Source organism: Heteronotia binoei, chromosome 13, assembly GCF_032191835.1.
Source record: "Heteronotia binoei isolate CCM8104 ecotype False Entrance Well chromosome 13, APGP_CSIRO_Hbin_v1, whole genome shotgun sequence".
NCBI classification, from domain to species: domain Eukaryota; kingdom Metazoa; phylum Chordata; class Lepidosauria; order Squamata; family Gekkonidae; genus Heteronotia; species Heteronotia binoei.
The window spans coordinates 17,981,060-18,007,823 of NC_083235.1; the positions used below are offsets into that span (position 1 = coordinate 17,981,060).

A 26,764-nucleotide genomic window follows, 5' to 3' on the forward strand; every position below is an offset into this window, starting at 1 on the left:
CCTGAGGTGGCAAACAAAAATAAACTACAGTTAAAACAAGTAATTAACTTGTTACTACTCAGCATTCAAATCACAACCAGAGCATAAAATATCAAACATGGAGCTTCTTAAAATAACAAAAGAAGCCCCCAAGGTCAGTGGTAGATAACAGAATTAGATGTCTTCAATTATTAACCTGTCCTTACCCAAATGCTCACCAAAATAGGAACAAAGAAACATACAACTGGGAGGGGTCCCAAGGGTCATATAGTCCAACCCCTTGCACAATGCAGGGAATTCACTACTACTTCCCTTTCTAATTCTCCAGTGACCCTTGCTCTATGTCCAGAGGAAGGCAAAAAACCCCCAAAACCCTCCAGGATTCCTGAGCCAATTCAAATAGTCCCTTTCCTGACTACAAAGTGATGATTGGCATTACCCTGGGCATCTAAGAAAGGGCCACGAGAGCCAAGAATTTGCTTTTCCCTTCTTATCCTCCTCTTATTATCTGTCTAAATTCATACTCATAGAATAAGCATTGCTTTCAGATGGCCATCCAGCCTCTGCTTGAAAACCTCCAAAGATGGAAAGCCCACCACCTCCCAAGGAAGCTTATTCCACTGAGAAACCATATCAGGTTCTTCCTAATGTTTGGCCAAAAACTTCTGAAATGTAATTTCAATTTGTTGATTCTGATCCAGCCTTCTGGAGAACACTGTGATTATTTATGTATTGCTGAAGCAGAAATGCACTTTCCCACCTTACTCTTCTTCATTAATTGGTCTCCATGGGACTTCCCAAAGACCATGTGATCCTCAAGGATGAGATCAGGAACTTTGACATACAGATACAATATAAGTGCTAGAGTACAATCATGACTGGTTTTGCTGGAATCCTTGACTGTTGACAAGTGAAATGGTCATTTCTTCTTTCACAGATTCTGTAAGAACTGCCAAGACATTTATATCTGTTACTTTCAAATTTCAGATAGGTTTTTTTACTGTGTTATCTATAATAACCTTTTAAATGTTTTTGGTTATACTTCGCAATATTGACCTAAGTCATGTGTTGATTTTTATGTGTTACAACTTAATGAAGTTGCTCGATAGAGAATGTATGCTAGAAAATAGTGCTTGGAGATATATATCTATATCTATATATATATAGATATAGATATTTTAAATTAAGGTTGGAACTGTTTTACAGTGACAACAGGCATGAGGGACTTTTAAAAATGTTCTTCTTGTAGAGAACAGGAGATTATTCTTTGCTGACTCTCTGTCATAACATGAAGTCAGTAACTTTCAGATTTCACAACGATTTGATTTGGGTCTGGGTCTTTCTTCTATCTATCTTACTGCCTGTCTGTGTCAAGTGCCCTCAACTTGCTTCTGACTTAAGGTGATCCTATAAATTATTGACTTCTAAAAAGTTTTACTGTTTGCCTTGCTCTGGTCTTGCAAAATGAGGACTGGGGCTTCTTTGATTGAGTCAATCCATCTCATGTTGGATCTTCCTCTTTTCTTATTACTTTCAACTTTTCCAAGCATTATTTTCTTTTTCAGTTATTATTGTCTTTTTCATAATGTTCCCTAAGTACAATTTTATTTATTTATTTATTTATTTATTTATTTATTATTTGTATCCCGCCCTTCCCACAAGTGGCTCAGGGCGGCTCAGTTTAGTCATTTTAGCTTCTAGGGAGAGTTCAGGCTTGAATTGATCTAGAATCCACATTGTCTTTTGGGTAGTCCATGGTATTCATACAACTGTCCTGCAATACCACCTTTCAAAGGAATCAAATTTCTTCCTGTCAGCTTTCTTCACTATCCAACTTCCACGTTCATTCATAGTAATGAGGGACACTATAGCATGAATTGCCTTGATCTTGGTCATGCATCCTTCCACTTAAGAATATTTTCTAGCTATACCTCCCAGTCCCAATCTCCTTCTGATGTGCTTGTCTCAGTCTCCCTTTTGGTTGATGATGGAGCCAAGGAATAGAAAATCTTTTTTAAAAATTCAATTTCTTCATCATCAGCCTTACAGTTGTATAATATCCCAGTTGTCATGATTTTTGTCTTCTTGATATTCAGCTGTAATCCTGCTTTAGTAATTTCTGCTTTAACCTTCATTGGGAGTCATTTCAAGTCTTCACTGTTTTCTGTCAGTTATGTGGTGTCATCTACATATTTCAAATTGTTAATGTTCCTTCCACCAATTTGCACACCATCATCTAAATCTAATCCAACCTTCTTTAGATGTTCTGCATATAGACTAAGTGATGAAGAGAGAAAATATATCCTTCTCTGACACCTTGGCCAATTGGAAACCATTCTGTTTCTGCATATTCTGTCTACATATTCCTAACTTGTGGTATATATTTCATCTGAGCTTCTAGGATTGTAGTCCCTTTGAAAGAAGAGTGAATGGAGTGAATGAAGGTGTGAATGAAGGTGTATACTCTTGCCTAGGTGACTGGTAGCTTTTGGCAAGTGTTAGTTTTTAAATGCATCCCAATGTAGAAAGGAGAGAGATCAACCCCTCTCTGAAATAATGCAAGGGGGGCGGATATGAGGGAAGGGACAGAGGGCACAAAGCAAGGGATAAAGAGGGCAATGAGTTCTTCAAGGGCAATGAGTTCCACCAAATTTATTAGCTATCTGAAGCACATAGGCAAACATCTGTCAAAGATTATTTGGATTTTACAAACTTTGCTGCTGTCACGGCTGGGGCTGGGTCAGGCAAAGTCCAGGGGCAGTCGGAGGTCTGTAGCCAGTAAGCAGGAGGGTCCAAGGCGCCAAATCTGAATCACTGTACAAGTATCACAGGTCCGAGGTCCAGAAGCCAAGGTCAGGGAATCCAGAAGTCACAAGCCAAAGTCAGGGAGTCCAGAAACCAAAGTCAAGCCAGAGTGGCTGCTAGAACGTCAGGGCAATGACTAGTTACTTCCACAAAGCCTCCTCCCAAAGCCTACAGCTATATAGCCCTCTGCTGGCTGTTGCCCATTTGGGCTAACTGCTGGCTCAGAGAGGCAGCCAGGATCCTGTTGCAACTCAAGCATCCTCACTCCTAGAAGGGCCAGAATCCTCTCAAAACTCAGGGCTCAGGGAGCGTCTTGCTTGTGAGCGTGCCGCCCTCCTCTGATCCCTGAGGTCCTGACGGAGGCGGTCACGCACACGCGCCACCCGAGAGGGCGAGGCAGGGGGGCTGGGATCTTCTCCAGCAGGAGGCAGGGGCACTGGTGCAGGTGGCAGGGGCACAGTTTCTCCTGCAGGCTCAACTTCCTCTGCAGGATCCCCAGCACCCATGACAGCTGCAGTGCAGGCGAATGCAACCTACACAACGCAAGTCATTCCAATTTAACCAACAGAGGTTCTCTGCAAAAATTGTTTTTACGTCTGTCCACATCATGGCATTATGAGTGCCATAGGTTCTGAACCAAGAGACTGTAACATAACTTATGTGTTTTCTGTATTTTTCAAGGCAACATGGAAGTCATGGGAAATGGAACTGAAGTGACTGAAGTTGTGCTTCTGGGTCTCTCTAGCCATCCCCAAGTACGAGTTGCACTGTTCTTTATCTTCCTGGCCATGTACTTGGTTGCTGTAGGTGGGAATGGACTCATTGTTACACTGATTGTGACCGATTCTCATCTTCACACGCCCATGTATTTCTTCCTTAGCAACCTTTCCTTCATTGACGTCTGCTATGTCACCACTTCCGTCCCACAGATGTTGGCACACTGCTTCACAGACAGGCCCACTATCTTGCTAGGCCGATGTTTAGCCCAGATGAGTATTGCTCTCTTCTTGGCAGTAGCAGAATGTCTCCTGCTCGCCATTATGGCATATGATCGCTATATAGCAATATGCAGCCCCCTGCGCTACAGTCTAATCATGAGCAGGAAGGTGTGCATCCTGCTGGCATCTGGTTTGTGGGTCTCCTCCTTCCTCTTGACCATCGTCCCTGTCTTTGGCATGGAAGGCCGCTTGTGCGGACGCAATGTGGTGAACCATTTCAAGTGCGAAGTCCAGGCAATGTTGAAACTGGTTTGCTCAGATACTCGTGCTAATGGATTGGTTATGATTATGACTAGCATCTTCACCCTGCTTGTGCCGCTCGCTTTCATCTTGGTGACCTATGGGCGCATTGGTCTGGCTGTGATGCACGTTCAGTCAGACCATGGATGGAGTAAGGCCTTGTCAACCTGTGGATCCCACCTGGTTGTGGTAGGAATCTTCTATGGCACAACCATGGCCTTGTACTTGCGGCCTCAGAAGAAGACTTTCACTAATGAAGAGAAGGTAGCATCGGTGTTCTATGGGGTTGTCATCCCTATGCTGAACCCCCTAATCTACAGCTTGAGGAACAGAGATGTAAAAGGAGCTCTGTGGAAGGCAGTTGCCAGAAAGTAGAATATTATTTCTAGCAAATGGAAAATGTTGTTGATCTGTAAGGTGCCACCAGACCCTAATTTTACCTTACCATTATGCTTGTAAAACCAAACATAATGGTTTTACTGATCAGTGACAATCATACCTCTAGTTTCAGAGTATAGTCATGTTATTCTACAGTAGCCAGTTTGGTGTAGTGGTTAAGTATGCGGACTCTTATCTGGGTGAACCGGGTTTGATTCCCCACTCCTCCACTTGCAGCTGCTGGAATGACCTTAGGTCAGCCGTAGCTCTGGCAGAGGTTGTCCTTGAAAGGGCAGCTTCTGTGAGAGCCCTCTCAGCCCCACCCACCTCACAGGGTGTCTGTTGTGGTGGGAGAAGATATAGGAGATTGTAAACGGCTCTGGGTCTCTGATTCAGAGAGTAGGGTGGGGTATAAATCTGGTCTTCTTCTTCTTCTATAGAAGTCCAGTAGCTTCTTAGAAACCAATAAGATTTTCAAAGGTATAATTTTTTGAGATCATCTTACTGTGTCTGTTACTTATCTAATGAAGACAGTTTTGACTACTGATAGAATAATAAATTGAATGAGCTTTGACTATCAAAATATGATACCCTGGAAATCTTTTTCAGGGCATGTAAGGCAGAATTGTCTAGGTTGGTCTTTGGAGGGTAACCATATGTTTTCCCTTTTTATCTTAATGGTATGGTGATAGGCACATATTTTATAGTTAAATAGTTTAATGCTAACGTTTTATATTGGAGATTTGGTTTTTTGGGCTTTTTTTCCTTATTGGTTTTAATGTTGTAAGTTACCACGAGATTTTTTGGGTGAATGGTGACTTTAAAAAATCCTGATTGATTGATTGATAAATAAATAAATAAATTTTTGGGTCTCTAACAGCACAATCTGAGGGGAAGGCGGAAAGTCTTTTGGGAGCAGACGAGCTGCTACGTGGGCACAGGAAGGGTTTGCGCTGACATATGACTGACTCTGCCACAGTGGAGGGGAGTTACGTGGATGGGGGGGTCGCCCGAGCACTGCTCTGCCCAAAGGCAGTGGCGCCTGCGGGCTGCGGCTGAGTGTGGGCTAAAGGGAGGCGGACCGCAGCATTCAGGCAGAGGAGGGGGTGGAGTTGGGGGCACAACCAGGTTTAGGCGGCTTCCTGAGCAGTTTGGCCCATGACATGCCCCCCCGAGAGGCACAACATTCACCTGCAAAAATAGCGGCGTGTCCTGCAGGCACTCGTTGAAACCAAAAACAAAAGTCGCCTCCGCCACTGTGGACGCTCGCAAACCCCTGAGGGAGTGCCGTGATTGCCTCACCAATCCCCTCACGCCTCAGCCTGGCAAGCCTCCTCCCCGGCACCCAATTGCAGCCCCCCCTCCTAGAAATACTTCCACTCTGCCTCGCACAACTCAGTTGTTAGGGACAGGTTTGCATGGTGGGAAGTTCTGCCAGCGAGCTCCCCGCCATACAGACTTAGAATGAGGGACAGGCAGGCACATTGGTGACAGGTTTTGCACCATGTGGTTGCTTTGACAGTATCTTTGACTTGCGAGGCTAACTGCTCTTGTTTCCAGGTCTCCACAGGTTCCAGGCTCCTGGAGGCTCTGCATGCCAGGACTGTTGTCCATGGCTGGGTAAGTTCCACTATCCCCCCCCCCCCGTCCTCCCCCTCCCCTCACTCTCAACCGCTCCGTGTGCAAGCGTCTCTGGCACTTGAACCCAGCAGTGGGCTCAAGCAGGGTGTATTTGCTGAGCCTGCTCCCCTGTGCTGCTGCCTGCTCTCTTCCCTTGGTCTGCCCTCTGCCGCATTCCCAACCCCTGGAAGGGCAAGGGGTGTGTGTATGTGTGTGGCAGCTGCCTTGATGCAGGGAGGTGGGTCAGAGACTGTCCCTTTAAGATAGCTCCCAGCTGAAATGCAGCCTGCTCTTCCAGCTGCCGCCCTGCAGGTGCTCTTGATCTCTGTCTTCATTTTGCAGGTGGGACTCCAACACAGAGGCTTCTGCGTGTGTTGCTCCACTGCCCCCCCACTCCCTCAGCTGCTTCTGCATGCCACTCGGAATGGAGCCCTGCCCACAGCGAGACTGCCCAGCGTGCTCCAGGGAGACTGTTGCACTCTGTCCGGAAAAATAGTCTGAGCTGTGCCCTCTGTTGTCTCTCCAGCTTGGCATCTGCTGCATGTTCCCTGCCATCAGGGTGGGCAGACTTGGTTCTTGGGGGGGGATGGGCTATGAGCTGCCACACTGCCCCCTGCATGCCTGGACAGGGGAGGGGGAGTGCTGCCCCTCAGCCTGCCCAGGCTGACGACCTACCCAGCTTCACAGGACTGTTGTGCACTGGGCACTTGGGGGGGGGGCTGTAGAAGTGGATGCATGCCCAGCGGCTTGCACTCTGAGTTCTACGGCCCCTAGGGGAGGTGTTCCTTGCACATAGTAGGGGGTGGCAGCAGGGCAACACCGAGGGGGGGTGCTCCAGGGGGTGTCTTTTGGACTTGGTCTGGCCGCTCCCAGACACACATTTCAGCTGCTGTCTAGGACAGCAAACTCCTGCACTTGGCACTTCCTGTTTGTCTGTGCATGCCTCTACTTGCCTGCCTGCCATTGGCAGAGTCTCTGAGAGTGAGAGGGAGTGGGGGGATTGACGGCCTCACAGGTACAGGCTTTCTGCCCCCTCGCCCGGTCACGTGCAATGGGCTGGCCAATCCTATGGTCCCGTGCAAGCCTGTGCCTTCCCCACCCCCACCTCGGCAGCGGCCCAATGGCATGCACCTGGGCGGAATCACCATGGTGATGGGTTCTCTCTCACTCGTCGGGTCGCTCTTCCCCCTCCGGGCATGGCATAACATCTCCCCTTTGGAAACCAACAAGCGGCGCCATAGATCTGCCCATGCCCGAGTGGTCGGCTGCCACGTATTTCTGGATTGGACTGCTCGGTGCTACTGTACTCAGATCTAAATAATTATATCTCTTGTGGTCTGATTGCTCAAGCTCACTAATTGTGATGAAGTTTAGATACTACTTCATTGAACAAATGGGAGCATATTGGTTTAATGGGAACAAATGGTTTATATTTTGAGAAATGGAATTGGGTTTGGGAAAATATGCACCTGAAAGTAATCTGCATGTGTTTGAAGGATTTTTTGGTAAACTACTTTTGTAATGGTATCTTACACCTCATGAACTAGTTATTATATACAGAAATACAACAGATGTATGGTGGAAATTTGATCGGGACATGCAGATTGGAACCATGTGGTGTGGACATGTCCAAACTTGACCTATTTTGGCAAGATATGGTTTAACTTTATGTGTGGTAATATACCACCAGATCATATAAGATCATTAAAAGTACTGATAGTTTCTTCAAACATCTCCACCACTCTGTTTATAGCTGCAAAGATGGTTATTGTGGCATACTGGAAAGATCGGTTTAAATAAAAGATTGGTTTAACCTTATTAGCTAAATTAAGGTATTACAAAGAGATGCAAATAAACAATTTCTGATAAACAGAGAATGCTGGGTAAATTTTATTATGCATTTTTATAATATTGGAAATAAAACATATCCTTTTACTCAAGGGGTTTTTTTCCTGGAAAAAGAGGCGCCGGAATCCTCAAGAACCACAATCTGCTTTGTTTTTTACCTAAACCTCAGGAAATTCTCTGATCCATGGATCGCTAGCAAGCGTGGCTAATGACATGGGAGTTTTAAGATCAGGACACCTGTGATTGGCAGATATCGCTTCAGGTCCACTATCAGTAATCCAGAGGTGTCCATCTACAAGGTCTATGGTGAGCCAGTGCTCACAAAAGAAAGGCATTCCTAAAATCCCCTGATCTTCCTTTTGATTTTCATAGGTGGTGTTGGGGGAGGGTGTTAAGGGTTCTTATGGAAAGGAAAATGTTTTCCTAGACTTTAGCTTGATGTGGCTTACCTCCAAACCCAGCAAAGGCTATAGTTTTCACAGTTGGCTTTCCACATGTGGCTAAGTTAGGGTGCAAGATATTAAGAAAAGCTCTAGTATCTACAAGAAGAGTGACAGGAGATTCATTCCTATCGGTCTTGATGCCTTTCTTTACTGTTGGCTTTCCCCAGATGTTGAGCACTAGTTTAACCACATATCCTTGGGGAAGGGGCATGGATCTCAGGTAAAAAGGTAAAGGTAGTTCCCTGTGCAAGCACCAGTCGTTTTCGACTCTGGGGTGATGTTGCTTTCAGAACGTTTTCACAGCAGACTTTTTATGGGGTGGTTTGCCATTGCCTTCCCCAGTCATCTACACTCCGCCCCCCCCCCCCCCCAGCAAGCTGGGTACTCATTTTACTGACTTTGGAAGAATGGAAGGCTGAGTCAACCTGGAGCTGGCTACCTAAAACAGCTTCCGCTGGGATCCATCTCTGGTACCACTGCAGTCCAACAAATTAAAAACAGGTTGCTAGATATTGAGCACCAAGTCCTATACAGTCTGGCTAAGAAAACTTGTTCCCCACTGAGTTTTGAGATCTCTCTTAGTAATGGGAAAATGGCCTCATATCTATCCGTCTTGCAGGTGCCACAGCAGCGTAGAGCTTTTCCCCTTGCCAGATGCAATGCCATGCCCTCTGCCATTCTTTATGGCAGATTTAACAAGACAGCCTACTTAATCAGATACTGTCTCTGTAAGCAAAAATGTGTGGAGTCAGTTACTCATATTCTTCTTTATTGTAATTTGTATACAGATCTTCGTCACAAGTATTTACATCTTCTTTTAGTTAGCAAGGTTAATTGTTCTGATGCACTTAAGGTCTATAATCTTTTGAACGATACTTCATCTAGTGTCACTGAAAAAGTGGCCAAGTTTCTTTATTCTGTTTTAAAGGCACATCAGAGGATCTCATAGAAATAGCTTATGTTTATGCTTTTCCTGATGTATATGTATGCAATCGTTCCATTTTATCTTTTTTTTTTCAAACCAATTTGCTCTGATATATACATCTATATATTTTATGCCAATAAAGGCTACTGTAATTTGACTTGACTTAATAGCATTTAGGGAGGGAGCCAGATCATTCAGGAATAAATTGAACAGATAAGGAGCTAGAATACAGCCCTGTTTGACTCCCCGATTAGAAATGATCTTTGGGGTTAACGCACCTAGACTGTTATATCTCACTTGACAACTATTAAAGGAATACATTTTACAGATAAGAAAAAGTAGGCCTTTATCCAGACCCATGGTGACCTGTTTATTCCAGAGAAGGTCCCTGGGAATAGAGTCAAATGCCCCTGCTAAATCAAGGAAGACCACAAACAGCCTTCTCTCCCCCGCCCCATACCATTATCAGATGGTTACGTTTTATGCAGTGGTCCAGTGTAGATCTGCCGGAGCAAAATCCAATCTGTTCTCTACTTGGGAGATTTTGCTCTATGGAATTTGTCTATGATTCAGGCATGGTCCCTGTTTTATCAATCACTGTGAAGAGAGTTGCCAGAGGAGAAGCCCCCCAGTCGGGATTGTTTGTAAATAGCTCTGGTGGGAGACCATCTGGGCCTGGAGTCTGCCCTGCCTTCAACTGATTGATTAGATGATTAATCTCATTAGGACTAACAGGAGGCCATTCAGGTAGATTGGGAGGGATCTGTTCTTGCTGATCCGATACAATGGACAGAGGGTCAAAAATTAAGTGCTGGAAGTGGTCTATCCAGACCTATCCAGACCTCAACGGGGATGGGATGTCTAAAACAATGGCTCTTCATGTCAGAAGCACCAGTAACCTATGACCAGAAAAGCTTACTGTTAGAGGCAGTAGAGGCACTAACAAGTAAATCCTAGTTCTCAATGCAGAATTGTCTTTTCTTATGAGCCACTGTATCTCTGAGCTTATTTTTCAGTTCAAAGTAGCTCAAAGGGATATTGGCAGGAAGGCTGTTACGATAACTGTGATATACTGTGTGCAGCTGGTGTTTCAGTTTTTGGCATTCCTTATCATACCATGGGTCTGACTTCCAAACAGGGGAACTGAGTTTAGCAGTCAGTTGTTGTTTATAAAAGTTAATTATGGCAGAGGTTATATTGCTATAAATTTGAAGGGACTCAGAAGGGTTTTCAGCTTCAACCAGTTGTTGGTTTAGTTATGTTAATTTACTTGTTTGAAGCAACTGGTTAATGCTCTCTTGAACTTTCTCTGACCATCTAACTCTTGGAGAGGCAGGCATATCAACAGGAGCCAGAGATGAATGGTTAACAGCCTCCAATTTTAGTAATGTAATCAATGGGAAATGGTCACTGTCCAAGCTCTCACCCACTAAAAAATCCACAATAAGTTTTCTCAGACAAACAAAAACATAGTCAACACACTACTGCCTACTCTGGAACTAAATGTGTACTCCCCCAGCAAGTCATGTGGTATAGACCCATTTAATATAGATCTATTAGAGGGGATACAAAAGTTTGCCACGAATACTCCCGCTGCATTAACATGGGGGTCTTTGGAGTTCTGTGAAGAAGAAGAAGAAGATATTGGATTTATATCCCGCCCTCCACTCCGAAGAGTCTCAGAGCGGCTCACAATCTCCTTTACCTTCCTCCCCCACAACAAACACCCTGTGAGGTGGGTGGGGCTGAGAGGACTCTCACAGCAGCTGCCCTTTCAAGGACAACCTCTGCCAGAGCTATGGCTGACCCAAGGCCATTCCAGCAGCTGCAAGTGGAGGAGTGGGGAATCAAACCTGGTTCTCCCAGATAAGAGTCTGCACACTTAACCACTACACCAAACTGGCTCTGTGGAAAAATCAAGAATTCAGAGAGGGAATCATGCAGGTCAAGACTCAGGGATTTACATAATGTGTAATTATCTTTACCTATTCTACCATTAAAATTGCCCATAATTATAAATTCAGCAGAGGGGTATTCCTGCTCAAGGTTCTCAATGTACATGCTGAAACTGTTCCATTGTGCTAAAAGGTCCCTCTATTTAGACAAGGGGGTAGATATGCATTAACCATTATTAATGTTAGGCTGACAGTTTAAGCAACTGGGCTAGTGAAGAACAGGGGGGTCAGAGAAATAGTTTCTGCTTTAATCTGGTAAGAGATTAAGCAGGATAGGCCTGCTCTACAGCACCCATTTGCTTAAGCTTAACTGCCAGCATGGAATAGGATTTATAACCGTCAAACTGTATTTCACTCTGAGCCCAAGTTTCATAGTGTAATATAATATCACATTGTTTGAGGAAAGTCCGAAAGTCTGTACTGGTCACCTTTTTATTCCAACCTGCAATATTCCAGGATAAGATCTTTAGGACTGGTTCTTGGTCACCTTTGGATAGTCAATTGGACTTCGAAATCTTATCCAGAACTCTCCTGTAGTCAAGAAATACACTGCCATTTTTGATGGAGTTTTTGGATGTCGTTAATGGGAGACGAACCTCTGAGGGTGGATGTAATAAATCATCAGAGTCGGAAATGATTTGGGGCTCTGCTGAAGATGGTGGAGTATGATCAGTATCGTGAGAGGATGGATGGGTTCCAAAGACACAACATGGGAATTTAACTTGTGCTTCCATACGAGGAACCAGTGAAATCAGAGCTGAGCTGGGCTCAGTAGTCAATGTACAATTGTCATTCACTCCAATCTGAGAAATGTCCTGCAGGGCCAAATCACAATTCTGATACGAGCTTGCTTGCATTACGAACCCCTTACTCTCGATTAGAAAGGACTACAGTGGGGATAGAGCAGTCTGCCTCCATGCTCTCATACAGTGTAGCATCTGCAAAACTAGGATCTCCCAGATAAGTGTCCACGCACTTAACCACTACACCAAACTGAAACAGAATGTCAACTTACTTCTGTTGTATACAGCACCTAAACAAGAAAGTTGTTCTTAAAATATTATGTACAGATAACTGTTTCATGAACACGTTCATTATTATTTTTCAGTTTTCATGTTGCTATACTGCTGGTTTTCTCTCATACTTGCATTGTGTAATTATCATCCACTATCACAATTGTTTTTTCTAATGAGAAATAAATAAAAAAATATTTTAAAAAGTACCCAAAGCTCGCTCTCTCTCTCTCTCTCTCTCTCTATATATATATATATATATATATGTGTGTGTGTGTGTGTGTGTGTGTGTGTGTGTGTGTGTATCCAGACCTGCAACGACCTCTCGGAGCCCTTCCCAATAGGCACAGGTGTAAAGCAAGGCTGCGTTCTCGCGCCAACTCTCTTTACGATCTTCTTTAGCATGATGCTTCAAAGAGCCTCAGTAGATCTAGATGATGACAATGGTGTCTACATCCGCTATCGCACCGATGGCAGCCTGTTCAACCTGAGGTGACTAAAGGCTCACTCCAAGACAATGGAAAAACTTATCCGAGAGCTACTATTTGCTGATGATGCTGCACTCGTCTCCCACTTGGTATCAGCTCTGCAGCATATGATGTCCTGCTTTGCAGAGGCTGCCAAGCTATTCAGCCTAGAAGTTAGTCTGAAGAAGACAGAAGTTCTCCACCAGCCTGCACCCCAGGAAGATTATCACCCTCCCTGCATCACTGTGGGTGAATCAGTTCTGAAGACAGTCCAGCAGTTCAGCTACCTGGGGTGCATCATCTCCTCAGATGCCAAGATCGACAAGGAGATTGACAACAGGCTGGCAAAGGCAAACCGTGCATTTGGCCGACTGCACAAAAGAGTGTGGAGCTACAAGCATCTGAAAAAAGGCACAAAGATCAATGTTTACAAAGCGGTTGTGATGACAACCCTCATCTACGGCTCCAAATCGTGGGTTTTATACCGTCATCACCTGCGACTCCTTGAGCGCTTTCATCAGCGCTGCCTTCGCACCATCCTCAACATCCACTGGAGTGACTTTGTGACCAACACTGAAGTCCTCAAGCGGGCGGAGGTTACAAGCATCGAGGCACTGCTGTTGAAGACGCAGCTGCACTGGGCAGGGCATATTTCTAGGATGGAAAACCACCGCCTTCCCAAGATTGCTCTGTATGGCGAACTTTCCACCGGCCATCAAAATAGAGGGGCACCAAAGAAGAGGTACAAGGACTCCTTGAAGAAATCCCTTGGCACCTTTCGCATCAACCATCACCAGTGGTCTGACCTAGCCTCAGATCACAAAGCATGGAGGCACACCATCCACCAGGCTGTCTCTTCCTTTGAGAACGTACGCATAGCTGGTCTTGAGGACAAAAGGAGATTGAGGAAGAATCGCACTGCTACAGCACCAACCCCAAATCAGACTTTTCCCTGCAGCCACTGTGGCCGGATCTGCCTGTCCCGCATTGGTCTTGTCAGCCACCAGCGAGCCTGCAGCAGACGTGGACTACTGCACCCTCCTTAAATCTTCGTTCGCGAAGTCAAGCCGAGAGAGAGAGATCCAGACCAAACTCTTTATGCAACCTGGTGTTCTAGGATCTGGTCTTCAGATGACATTTCTTATAATCTGAGAATTTTGGTTAGAATGTAGAGATATCAAGAATCCAATCTCTACACTATTTCCATTCTAGGTTAATATTGATTAAGGTTGACTTGTGTTTACACTAATATTTTTATCCCAAGGGTTTGAGTATAATTTTTGGATATCATTTCCTGCTAATGCCATCACTGTATGGACAACTTTAGATTAATTTCCATTATGAAAGCCAAATATATGTAGAAAATAGCTGAAATCTCTATAAGGAATATATTTATACATGTTTCTATCTTTGTATGCAGCAAGCTATCAGCAGTGGTGGGGGCTATTTATTGTAACAATTTAATGTTATGTTGTTTTAATTGTTGTGAGCCGCCCTGAGCCCTCCAGGGGAGGATGGGATGCAAATATAATAACCTAAATAAATTGCAAAACAGGGACATGATGGTCATTACAGCTGGTGAATTACACAAAATTCAGCAGACACTGGCTGCAATCACATGCATTAAAAATGCACTTTCAATCTGTTTTCAATGCACTTTCTAACTGGTTTTTGCCAGTTCACACAGTAAAATCTAGTTGGAAAGTATATTGGAAGTGCAATATTTAATTGAAAGTGCAATATTTAATACACGTGATTGCAGCCACTGCGTATGAAGAAGGTTATCATAAGATGATGTGGAGCAATATGGCGCTAACCTTTATTCTGACCTTTTCCTTCCAAACACTCTCCTGAAAGCTCCTTTTACATCCCTGTTTTTCAAGCTGTAGATCACGGGGTTCAGCATGGGCGTTAAGACTCCATACGTCAGAGATATCATCTTATCTTGATCCAAAGAAGTTTTTTGGGGCTTCACATACATGATCATGATTGTTCCATAAAAGACACTGACCACCGCAATGTGAGAGCTGCAGGTGGAGAAGGCTTTCTTCCGACCTTCTTTGGATCGGATGAGCATTATAGCCCTGCCTATACGACCATATGTTACAACAATGAAGCCAAAGGGTGGGATTAAGAGGAAAAGGCTGGAAATGTGCATGAAGAACTCGCTAGCACGTGTGTCAGAACAGGCCAGTTTGAGGAACGACTGTAGTTCACATGCAAAATGGTTAATGATATTTCGTCCACAGAAGTCAGTTGGCTGCAGTAGCATGCTGATAAGGGTTACTATAAAGGAGAAAGACATGGACATAGCTACCAAAGTGATGCAAAATTTCCAGCTCATGATCTGCGTGTAGTGAAGGGGCTGGCATATAGCTGCAAAGCGGTCATATGCCATGATGGCTAGCAGGACACATTCTGTTGAGACAAGAAACAGACCAAAGTACATCTGGGTCAGACATTTGTAGAAGGAGACTGCAGGCCTGGAAAGGAAGCAGTTGACCAGGACCTCGGGAAGTATATTGTTGGAAAGGATGAAGTCGATTGAGGAGAGGATGCAAATAAAGAAATACATGGGCGTATGGAGCCGGGGATCAGCTATACTCAAAATGATGATGAGTCCATTTCCAAGAAAGCTTATGAGATAAGCGACCAAGAGGACCCCAAAGAACATGGCCCGTGCTCTGGGGTCTTCAGATAACCCGATCAGGATGAATTTAGTCACCACTCTCTCGTTTGGAGGTCCCATAACACTCTCTGGCTTGTCTCTTCTGTAGGAAAGAACAAATGAGTTGTTTAAAAGTTACACTGGCAGAGTTTTGCTTATGATAAAATACTGCAGTGCTTTGGAGAAGGTAATATTCTCTGCCTTGTCACCATCTAGTGTATTTTAGTGGATAATGACTTTAGTGAGACTTACGCACAACTGTAATTGTGGTTTATTGTAGAACCAAAGTGTTCCATGACATCTAAACCAGGAACTGTACTGGTGCCAATAACCAAAGATACTGTTATTTAGTACATACAGAGTGATAATAGATGGGTGTTTTAAGCTGCCCCAGGGATGGGAGGCAGGTGGACCAAAAAAGTGCATCCACACATGCACATCTGCCTGCCATCCCTGTCCTGACCCTGAGTCACTCCCATTCTGCTTGCTGGGGCACCTCCAAGGTGCCTCCCCAGCCATCTGGAAACCCAGCGAGTGTCCAGGGAGTGCCTGGGGAGCCATGGACAGGGCATGTGATCATTCTAGATTCCTGCGGATTGTCCTTCTTCCAAGTACCGTGGGGAAGCTCCCAGGTGCTCTATTTCCAGCTGGATCTCTTTGGGGCAGCTTCATGCCACCCTGAGTTGGCCTTCTGTTGTCAGTCACAATGTCATTTCTATCAATTCTATATTTAGATTCCGATTTTTAATTTGATTTCGACATGCAGATTTTGGTGTAAATCTGTATTGAAATAACTCTCTGATTTGGAAAGGATACTGGAAGTGCCTTCAGGGGTCCACTTCTCACTGTTATATTAAGTAAGCAAAGCCTTAAAATACTTGGGAAACCTTTATTTCTCAGTTAATTTCATAATGAAAAATGCCTGCATTAAGAATCACTGGATGCCTAAAAATATGTCCAATCTCTATTTACTTCTTACACACAACTTCCAAGTGTGAAATAGTTTTAGAATTTCTCTTACACATCTCTCAACAGACTCATGCCTCCTTCATTTATATACAGTGCTCAGTCCATCTTATTATTACAGTCATTGACCAGAACATTTTAGCCATCTAAAACAACCTTAGAAGTACCTTATAAAAAGTCAGGGACCAAATCCAACAATAGACCTCAATACAACCCTTGTCTTCCCCATTCCTTCAAGTTATACTATTACTACTACTATTACTATTATGCAACCCAATAACTTCAATTATATGGCATTGGGCTCATCCTCTTTCACATCATCCAGTTAAATATATGCTTCCACATGCCAACCATGCCTTTCTGCTGTCTACATTTGACAAACATGTCAGTCCCTACATAAGAGAAGAAATGGACTAGGAAAGTGCAGTATTCAGAAACTAGTAGGCAAACATTTTAATCTTCCTGGATCTACTATTGAAGTCTTCTTGGATCCACTATTGAAAGTCACTGTTCTAGAGCAACTCATGAAACTGGTGAATTAGAATTCACCAAGGAATTAAACAATTTATGTCTTTATGGCTAAGAGTGAAACTTGGATCCACATTTTAGAAACCTTAACAATGTATTCTTAACATGCTGTGTCACACATGCCATATCCCTTTCTTGATGTTGGTCAGTTCTCTCATGTTTCAAATTGCCTCTTCCTGAAGTAGTCTGTTATTTATCCAAGTTTATTACATTTTTGTTTATTTTTATAGCATGCAAAAGTAACTAGAACTCCTGGCCTTTCTTGTCATCCATTAGAAGACAGTGTGGTGTTGTGGTTAAGAGTGGCAGACTCAAATCTAGAGAAATGGTTATGATACTCCTCCACATGATGCCTACTAGGAGACATGGGGCCACTCATGGTTTTCTCAGAACTCTCTCCATCCAACCTACCACAACACAAGGTGCCTGTTGTGGGGAGAGGAAGAGAAGGCAATGGTAAGCCACTCTGAGACTCTTCAAGGTAAAGAAAAGCATGGTATAAAAACCAACTCTTCTTTTCTTCTTCTTCTATGAGTCACACTTAATCTATGATATCAGACCTCTCTTGGCTCAGCTCCTCCCCCTTTCCCTCTACCCTTCTGCCATTATCTTCATATGAGGGAAATGCTTTTGTTTCTTTCCATTGTATGTGAGGCAATGAGCTCCAATTTATGAAAGCTCATACTGCGATAAATGCTGTTGGTCTTTAAGGTGCCACTAGATTTCTGCATTGCTTAGTCTGCTGGGGTACAGTGTTTGTTGCAAGTGAAGTGAGCCCTCAAACAAAAAAGATCCAGACCTTTCCACAACCTGGGTCAAGCCAATTTCCTTTTATTGCTATAGCTTCCAAAAACTACACAGGTTCAGAACTTTATAGTAATTACAAAGTAATGTATGCCCAGACATTACTTCTGTTGGTAATAGAGCTTGCTTACCTTGTGTTAGTTGTCTCCCTGAAGTCTAAGCAAAACACTATCTTCTTCAATATGTGTTCTTAATTCCTAAGTATTTCAAAGAGAGAAATCAAGTGGTAAGAAAATCCCAAACTGTAGCAGCTGAGGCTTCAAATGAAGATTGGGGAAGCCAATTAAATGAAGTGCTCATTTATGAATACCTCAATAGTTCAAGGAGGTCTTCACAAAATGTCCTTCTGGGGTTTTGTTCAAGTAAACTTTCAAACTCTTTCTACCTAGGATTGATGGCTTAGAAGAATTATTTCCAGAATCATTTTTGATGATTTGATAATAACCTCAAGATTCAGCTTCTTCCTATACGAGTCCAAGGAATGAATCAGGAAGAAAGATGCTCTAGGAAAAATTGCTTATGCAGAATGTATTACCAGATCTGTTCTTCACTCCTATGAAGAGAACAGCTCTGCCTGTTCCTGCGAATAGAAGACAATGATTTTGTGGCTACCTGGTCTTTACTGTTCTACAAACTGAAATACTAAAGGTCCTTCTGGGATATGACAGAGAAATCTTAAATACGACTCCTAGGGAATCACTTCAACTGAATAGTTTTGACTCAGAGATTAATTACTGTTTCATCAGACTTAAACTTTATGAACACTGTAGAAGATAAGGGAGTAAGGAATAGTTATGTAAGCATTACAGTTAAGCATCACAACGGTGATCCATTTTAGTGGCCTCAGTCATTATCAATATACCTAATTCTCAAACTGAGACCATCTATGGATACTTAAATCCATGGACAGGGCTGGGATTTAAGTGGGGCAATCCTGGATTTAGTCCTAAGTAATGCCCAAGACTTGGTGAGAGATGTAAAAGTGATTGCACCGCTTGGAAGCAGTGACCATAACGTTATTGATTTCACCATTTGTATAAATAGAGAGTTGCCCCAAAAGACCGGCACAACCATGTTTATCTTTAAAAAAGGTACATTCTCTGAGATGAGGAGGCATGTGAAGAGGAAACTGAAAGGAAAGGTAAATACAGTCAAAACCCTTGGGGAAGCTTGGAGGCTATTTAAAACTACAATCCTAGAAGCTCAGATAAAATATGTACCACAAGTTAGGAAAGGCACAAACAGGTATAAGAAAAGGCCTGCATGGTTAACAAACAAAGTAATGAAAGCTGTAAAAGATAAGAAGAACTCATTTAAGCGGTGGAAAGCTAGTCCAAGTGAGATTAATAAAAGGGAACACAGGTTGCGGCAAATCAAATGCAAGACTGTGATCAGGCAGGCAAACAGGGACTATGAGGAGCATATTGCAAAAAACATAAAGACCAACAATAAAAATTTCTTCAAATATATTAGAAGCAGGAAACCAGCCAGGGAGGCAGTGGGGCCCTTGGATGACCAAGGGGTAAAAGGATTACTGAAGGAGGATAGGGAAATGACTGAGAAGCTGAATGCATTTTTTGGCTTCATCTTCAATGTGGAAGACAAGAAGTGTTTGCCCGCTCCAGAACCACTAATTTTGGAATGGGTGTTGAAAGACCTGAGTCAGATTGAGGTGACAAGAGAGGAGGCCCTACAACTGATAACTAATAAGTCACCAGGTCCGGATGGCATACATCCAAGAGTTCTGAAAAAACTCAAAGTTGAACTTGTGGATCTTCAAAAAAAATGTAATCTTTCATTGAAATCTGCCTCCATTCCTGAGGACTGGAAGGTAGCAAATGTCATCCCCATCTTTTAAAAGGGTTCCAGAGGAGATCCGGGAAATTACAGGCCAGTCAGTCTGACTTCAATACCGGGAAAGTTGGTAGAAACCATTATCAAGGACAGAATGAGTAGGCACATTGATGAAAACGGGTTATTGAGGAAGACTCAGCATGGGTTCTGTAAGGGAAGATCTTGCCTCACTAACCTGTTGCATTTCTTTGCGGGGTTAACAAACATGTGGACAAAGGAGACACAATAGATGTTGTTTACCTTGACTTCCAGAAAACTTTTGATAAAGTTCCTTATCAAAGGCTCCTTAGAAAGCTCGAGAATCATGGAGTAAAAGGACAGATCCTCTTGTGGATCAAAAACTGGCTAATTAATAGGAAGCAGAGAGTGAGTATAAATGCGCAGTCTTCGCAGTGGAGGACAGTAAGCAGTGGGGTGCCGCAGGGCTCAGTACTGGGTCCCATGCTCTTTAACTTGTTCATAAATGATTTGGAGTTGGGAGTGGGCAGTGAAGTGGCCATGTTTGTAGATGACACTAAATTGTTCAGGGTGGTGAGAACCAGAGAGGATTGTGAGGCACTTCAAAGGGATCTGTTGAGGCTGGTGAGTGGGCATCAATGTGGCAAATGAGGTTCAATGTGGCCAAGTGCAAAGTAATGCACATTGGGGCCAAGAATCCCAGCTACAAATACAAGTTGATGGGGTGTTCACTGGCAGAGACTGACCAAGAGAGAGATCTTGGGGTCATGGTAGATAACTCACTGAAAATGTCAAGACAGTGTGCGATTGCAATAAAAAAAGGCCAACGCCATGCTGGGAATTATTAGGAAGGGAATTGAAAACAAATCAGCCAGTATCATAATGCCCCTGTATAAATCGATGGTGCGGTCTCATTTGGAATACTGTGTGCAATTCTGGTCACCGCACCTCAAAAAGGACATTATAGCATTGGAGAAAGTCCAGAAAAGGGCAACTAGAATGATTAAAGGGTTGGAACACTTTCCCTATGAAGAAAGGTTGAAACGCTTGGGGCTCTTTAGCTTGGAGAAACGTCGACTGCAGGGTGACATGATAGAGGTTTACAGGATAATGCATGGGATGGAGAAAGTAGAGAAAGAAGTACTTTTCTCCCTTTCTCACAATACAAGAACTCATGGGCATTCAATGAAATTGCTGAGCAGTCAGGTTAAAACGGATAAAAGGAAGTACTTCTTCACCCAAAGGGTGATTAACATGTGGAATTCACTGCCAAAGGAGGTGGTGGCCACTGTGTGACACAGAGTGTTGGACTGGATGGGCCATTGGCCTGATCCAACATGGCTTCTTTTATGTTCTTATGACCAGGTGGAGATAAGGAGGATTTCCCTAAACTTTGTGGCATCACCAGTGTTTGCATAACTATCTAGAAGGCTGCATACAGACCGGCACTTTGAGTCGATTCTACCTTTCTCAATCTCCAGCAAACATCCACAAAGATGTGCTTTCTTTTCACACTGACCCTGTCCATCTCTGATAGCCCTGAGGAACTTTGAACAAAACCAGTTCCCAACAATTTTGGGCAACTGGACAATCTACAACTATTGAGAAGCACTACTGTTCCTTTGTCCTGTGGGACTGACCAAGTCACTGTGATCAGAGTCCAAGTGTTTCCCCTCTATGGAACAGCCATTAGATGCTAACTAGGAGTGGCAGCATCTCATCAGATTGGCCAGCCCAGTGACCTGGGAGATTAGAATGTGACTGCCCATCAGAAGCACCTAAGGACAGACTCATTCATCAATACCAAGTTGTTCACAATTTAATTGAACGTGAACAGGGTTTTTTTGTTAGGAAAATCCCAGCAGGAACTCATTTGCATATTAAGCCACACCCCTTGATGAAATCATTGGCTTATGCAGTGCTTTTTGAAGAAAAAGCCCAGTAAAAACTCATTTGCATATTAGGCCACACACCCCTGCCGCCAAGCCAACCGGAACTGCTTTCCCGTGCGTTCCTGCTCAAAAAAAAAAAAAAACCCTGAACATGAACATGCTTGGCTTAGGGAATTGGACAGGAAAACACAATGAGGACACTAGAAAAAAAAATCCATGTGGTGTTTGACATTATCCATCTGAGCAGGACAGAAGCAATCAAGGAAAGCATCCCTTTGTTAATTGGCTTTTCCCCCATATGGATAATCAGATAGAGGAGAGGATATTTATGAGCTACTAAACACTGAGTTAGCAAGGCAAAGGGGGCAATGTTAGACTAGCCTAGAGGGAGAAGCCCTACTGCCACAAGAGGTGGCGGCAGCTACAAACATAGCCAGCTTCAAGAGGGGGTTAGATAAAAATATGGAGCAGAGGTCCATCAGTGGCTATTAGCCACAGTGTGTGTGTGTGTGTGTGTGTATTTGGCCGCTGTGTGACACAGAGTGTTGGACTGGATGGGCCATTGGCCTGATCCAACATGGCTTCTCTTATGTTCTTATGTTCTTAATTCCCCAATCCCTAGATTTGAAACATCACTTCAAAATCTTATTTTTAGTTATTTTTCAGCATGTGCATTTTTTTTTAACTTTAAAGGCAACCTTTATTGGCATAACCAGGGGGAAAAAGAGAGAGAGAGAGAAATACAGGCCAAGATAGAAGTAAACAATTATTATGAAGATTCAGGGATGGAGATGGAGAAAGCTGTTTGACAACACATTTTAAAAAATTATAACAGTAATATGGAAAACCCTCAAACCTTAATATAGCCATCATAATCCAAAATATACAAGAATCCAAACATAGAATCCAAAAAGAAAGTTGTTTAACATAATTACCAATATCAGTTTATACTTATATCAATACTAACTTCTCCATAACTATTATAATCATTATTAGCCTTCTAATAAATTAATAAGCAAAATACCATAATTTTAATTTCTTCTCTAAACAATTAATTTATACACTACAACAATCACAAGCTTAGACTGTTCCTCAGGTTTCATTCTATTCTAGTAGTTTATGACTGGAGGCCATCTTTGTACCAATAATGATCACATTCAGGGTTTTTTTTGTAGAAAAAGCCCAGCAAGAACTCATTTGCGTATTAGGCCTCACCCCCTGACGCCAAGCCAGCCAGAACTGCGTTCCTGTGTGTTCCTGCTCAAAAAAAGCCCTGATCACACTCACCTATTTCCTTCCCTTAATGGCTTACAAACTGCCGTAATCTCCATAACCATGGTCAGGGGTGGCATTTTAGCAGGAGCTGCTTTGCATATTAGGCCACACCCCCTGGTGTAGCTAATCCTCCAAGAGCTTACAAGGCTTTTTGTAAACTCTTGGAGGATTGGCTGCATCAGGGGGTGTGGTCTAATATGCAAAAGAGCTCCTGCTAGAATTCCACCACTGACTATGGTTAACCAACACCTCCTATGTCAAACTCTGACAGATGGTAACATCTTTTATTTCCATGGGCTTGAGACTGACAACTTTGCAGCTACAACCAGCTTTCTTAGAACATGTCCTTATCTCTTATCTAATGATTCTTCCATTTGGCAAAGCAAAACAGTTTTGAACCAGTTTTGAATGTTCAGAGAAGATGGAGAGTATCCTTGATTTTTGCCATAGATGCATTAAGCAGCCAATATTGGCAGTGTCTTTTCCATAGAGAAATTAATGTGTCATCATACTGAAAAACACTTTTTAGCACACACATTCTGTGCAACAAAGAAGCATCCACAAAAGGCACATTATGGAAGGGACTTAAACTTAGTAGCAGAGCACCTGCATGGTGTGCAGAAGGGCCCAAGTTCAATCCCCGGTATCTCTGATCAATTAAAAAAAAAATCAGATAGGAGGTGAAGTGTACTTTAGACCCTGGAGATCTAGTGTCAGCCAGAGTAGCTAATACAGACCTGGATGGACCTATGGTTGGGGTCAGTATAAGGCAGCTTCACAGAAACAGTGATGTTCAACCTTAGCTGTTCCATCAACTGGTTATAAACTCTGCCTAACAGGCAGAAGAAGAAGACTATGACATTGGATTTATATCCCGCCCTCCATTCAAAGTCTCAGAGCGGCTCACAATCTCCTTTATCTTCCTCCCCCACAACAGACACCCTGTGAGGTGGGTGGGACTGAGAGGACTTTCACAGCAGCTGCCCTTTCAAAGGACAACCTCTGCCAGAGCTATGACTGACCCAAGGCCAAGGAGGAGTGGGGAATCAAATCAAATTCTCCCAGATAAGAGTCTGCACACTTAACCACTACACCAAACTGGCGTTTACATTTTTCTCCCAACTGCTTTCCAGAATGCTCCTTTCACGTCCCTATTCCTCAAGCTATATATCAGTGGGTTGAGCATGGGTGTCAGAGCCCCATATATTACAGAGATGATTTTTTCCTCTTCAGAAGGAGATTTCTGCTGAGGCTTCAAGTACATGATCATAATGGCTCCATAGAAGATACTGACCACAGTGAGGTGAGAGCTACAGGTGGAGAAGGCTTTCTTACGGCCCTGTGTTGAACGGATGCGCAATACAGTCGAGCCTATGCGCACATATGTCACAACAATGAAGCCAAAGGGTGGTATCAAAATCAAGAGGCTCGTGATTTGCATGAAGAGCTTGCTGACGTGGGTGTCAGAGCAGGCTAGCTTCAGAAAAGACTGAAGCTCACATACAAAATGGTTGATGATGTAGTTGCCACAAAAGGCAGTCGGCTGCAACAACACTGTGATAAGGGTTATCAGGACAGAGAGGGCCACGGACGCAACCACTAGACTGACACAAAGTTTCCAGCTCATGATCTGCATATAGTGGAGGGGCTGGCATATAGCGGCATAGCGGTCATAGGCCATGATGGCCAGCAGGACACATTCTGTTGAGACGAGCAACAGACCGATGTACATCTGGGCCAGGCATCTGTGGAAGGAGATGGTGGGCATGTACAGGAAGCTGTTGGCCAAGACCTCGGGAATGGTGTTGTTGGTGATGATGAGATCAATCCAAGAGAGGATGCAGAGAAAGAAATACATGGGATTATGGAGCCGGGGGTCAGCAATACTCAACATGATGATGAGGCTGTTGCCAAGAAGGCTGATGAGGTATGCCATCAAGAGGAACCAAAAGAACACAGCCTGTGCACTGGGGTGTTCAGATAACCCAATCAAGACGAAGTCTGTCACCATCGTCTCATTAGTAGTTCCCATGGCATCATTATCTCTTCTGCTAGAAAGAAAGAATATCAAAGATTTCAGGTTTTCACGGCTGGTAACATCATTAGGGTTTGTAGAATCTTTCGGGCTCAAGTGCCGTGTTCTACTGGAGAAAGTTTTTCTTCCAGAAGTTTCGTTCTCAGCTGCGGAGAACATCCTCAGTGGCGTTGCAGCCGGAGCAGGCGCTCTGACCTTCTTGGCTGCTGTGCATTGAGTGGGTACTCAATGGCTACTCAATGTACTTCTTGGCTGCTGTGCATTGAGTGGCCCACTCAATGCACAGCAGCCAAGAGGGTCAGAGCCCCTGCTCCGGCTGCAACGCCATTGAGGATGTTCTCCGCAGCTGAGAATGAAACGTTTGGAAGGAAAACTTTCTCCAGTAGAACACGGCACTTGAGCCCGAAAGATTCTACAAACCCTAAAGAAAGAATAAGTTGTTTAAAAGTGGCACTGGCCGAGCATTCATTTGTTTCATAACATGTTGAAGAGCTTTCTTGAATTCTGTTATTACCATTTTTATCTTTTCACAATCCAGTGGGCAGTATTGCACACTTAAGTCCCACTGCAGTTAGGAAGGTATAGGCACAACTGAATTTGTGCTTTATTAAGCACATCAAAAAACGCAGACAAAATGCCATATAAATCATGGACTGGATTTTGGTCAAAGGCAATAAAACTGTCATTGAATACATGTAATGTCTTCAATATTGGTTCTTTGTTGAGATTCAGATTTTGAATTTATTCTTACACGTGTATCTTGGAATAAATATTTGTGGAAATAACCCACAGATTCAGAAGACTGTGATTTTAATTTTTTTTGGATGCTTTTGATGTAGCATCTGAAAGCATATTGTTATCTTGTTAGCACTGCGATTGAGGCATAGCGTATTAAAATTATTCACCAAATCCTTACCACAGTGATTTATGTATATATTTATAACCTACTTTTTGCACCATTGGTGACCAAGTGGCTTACAACATTCTCTCCTCCACTTGATCTTCACTACAGCTACCCTGGAAGATAGGTAAGGAGGAGAGAAAGTGACTGGCTGAAAAACATCTTGTGAGCTTCCATTGAAAGTGAGGATTTGAACCTGAGACCTCCAGATCTCACACTAACTCTTACACCATGTTGATTCTGGATTCTTCACATTAGAATCAAGAAGGTAACTGATGTCCCAACATTTAAGAATTGTGGCACTTCTTTTTCCAAGTTTTGCCTGGTCACATATAGTCCCAAATATTTAATAGAGTTGGTGGCTGCTGAACACTTTGTGCTTTTTATAATCTCTTTTTGTTGTGTTAAAAAAATCATTATCATTTTTTCCTGTTAATTTTCCTGTTAAATTGCTGCTGTCTCTTCCTTTGAGAACACACGCATAGCTGGTCTTGAGGACAAAAGGAGATTGAGGAAGAATCGCACTGCTACAGGACCAACCCTAAATCAGACTTTTCCCTGCAGCCGCTGTGGCCGGACCTGCCTGTCCCACATTGGTCTTGTCAGCCACCAGCGAGCCTGCAGCAAACGTGGACTATTGCACCCTTCTTAAATCTTCGTTCGCGAAGCCAAGCCGAGAGAGAGAGAGTTTCCTGTTACTTCAAATCTTTGCTTGTTGGTTTGAGTATATCCCATGCATCCAGCTCCAGAATGCAGGGTCACAGCCCATATTTTGTGAAACATTCAAAAGCTTTATTAAATTGTCAAACACTTTTTTCTGCATCTAGGAATAGAAACACTGCTTTCTTTCCTGATTCACAAAATAGATACAATCAGCTGTATTAAGATGGGGGGGGGAACCTTAAAATCTCATGGCTGGGAAGAATCTCTGCAATCAAAATGAATATACTGTCAAAACTCAACATTTTGTTCCAAAAGTTACCCATACATATAGAAGAAAGACTATTGAAAGAATGGCAAAGAATAACTGCAAAATGCACAATACAAAATGTACAAATGTATAATGACACTCCCCCCAAACAGGACTGAGTGGGGCCATGGATTCTTCTCTCAAAACAGATGTTAATTTTCTGCCCCCAAACATTTCTTTCCTGTTATACTCAAGCTGAGTGCATTTTGCATTGTGCCTCGGCATCCTAACTCCCATCTTGC

The 26,764-nt window shown here is 43.3% G+C and overlaps 3 protein-coding genes across 3 annotated transcripts; 1 reads left to right on the forward strand and 2 right to left on the reverse strand.

The window, feature by feature from the left end:
• Positions 1-3,470: 3,470 nt before the first annotated feature.
• Positions 3,471-5,325, forward strand: LOC132581628 (olfactory receptor 13H1-like; the record flags this gene model as incomplete). Its single annotated transcript, XM_060252975.1, has 2 exons — positions 3,471-4,372; positions 5,298-5,325. Coding segments are annotated over exons 1-2 (930 nt in total), but the record flags the coding sequence as incomplete, so codon positions are not given.
• Positions 5,326-14,490: 9,165 nt separating this feature from the next.
• LOC132581868 (olfactory receptor 13H1-like) lies at positions 14,491-15,420 on the reverse strand. Its single transcript, XM_060253287.1, has one exon. It carries the CDS (start codon positions 15,418-15,420, stop codon positions 14,491-14,493), a length of 930 nt encoding a protein of 309 aa, XP_060109270.1.
• Positions 15,421-23,721: 8,301 nt separating this feature from the next.
• Positions 23,722-24,654, reverse strand: LOC132581869 (olfactory receptor 13H1-like). Its single transcript, XM_060253289.1, has one exon. It carries the CDS (start codon positions 24,646-24,648, stop codon positions 23,722-23,724), a length of 927 nt encoding a protein of 308 aa, XP_060109272.1. The 5' UTR covers positions 24,649-24,654.
• Positions 24,655-26,764: the final 2,110 nt, after the last annotated feature.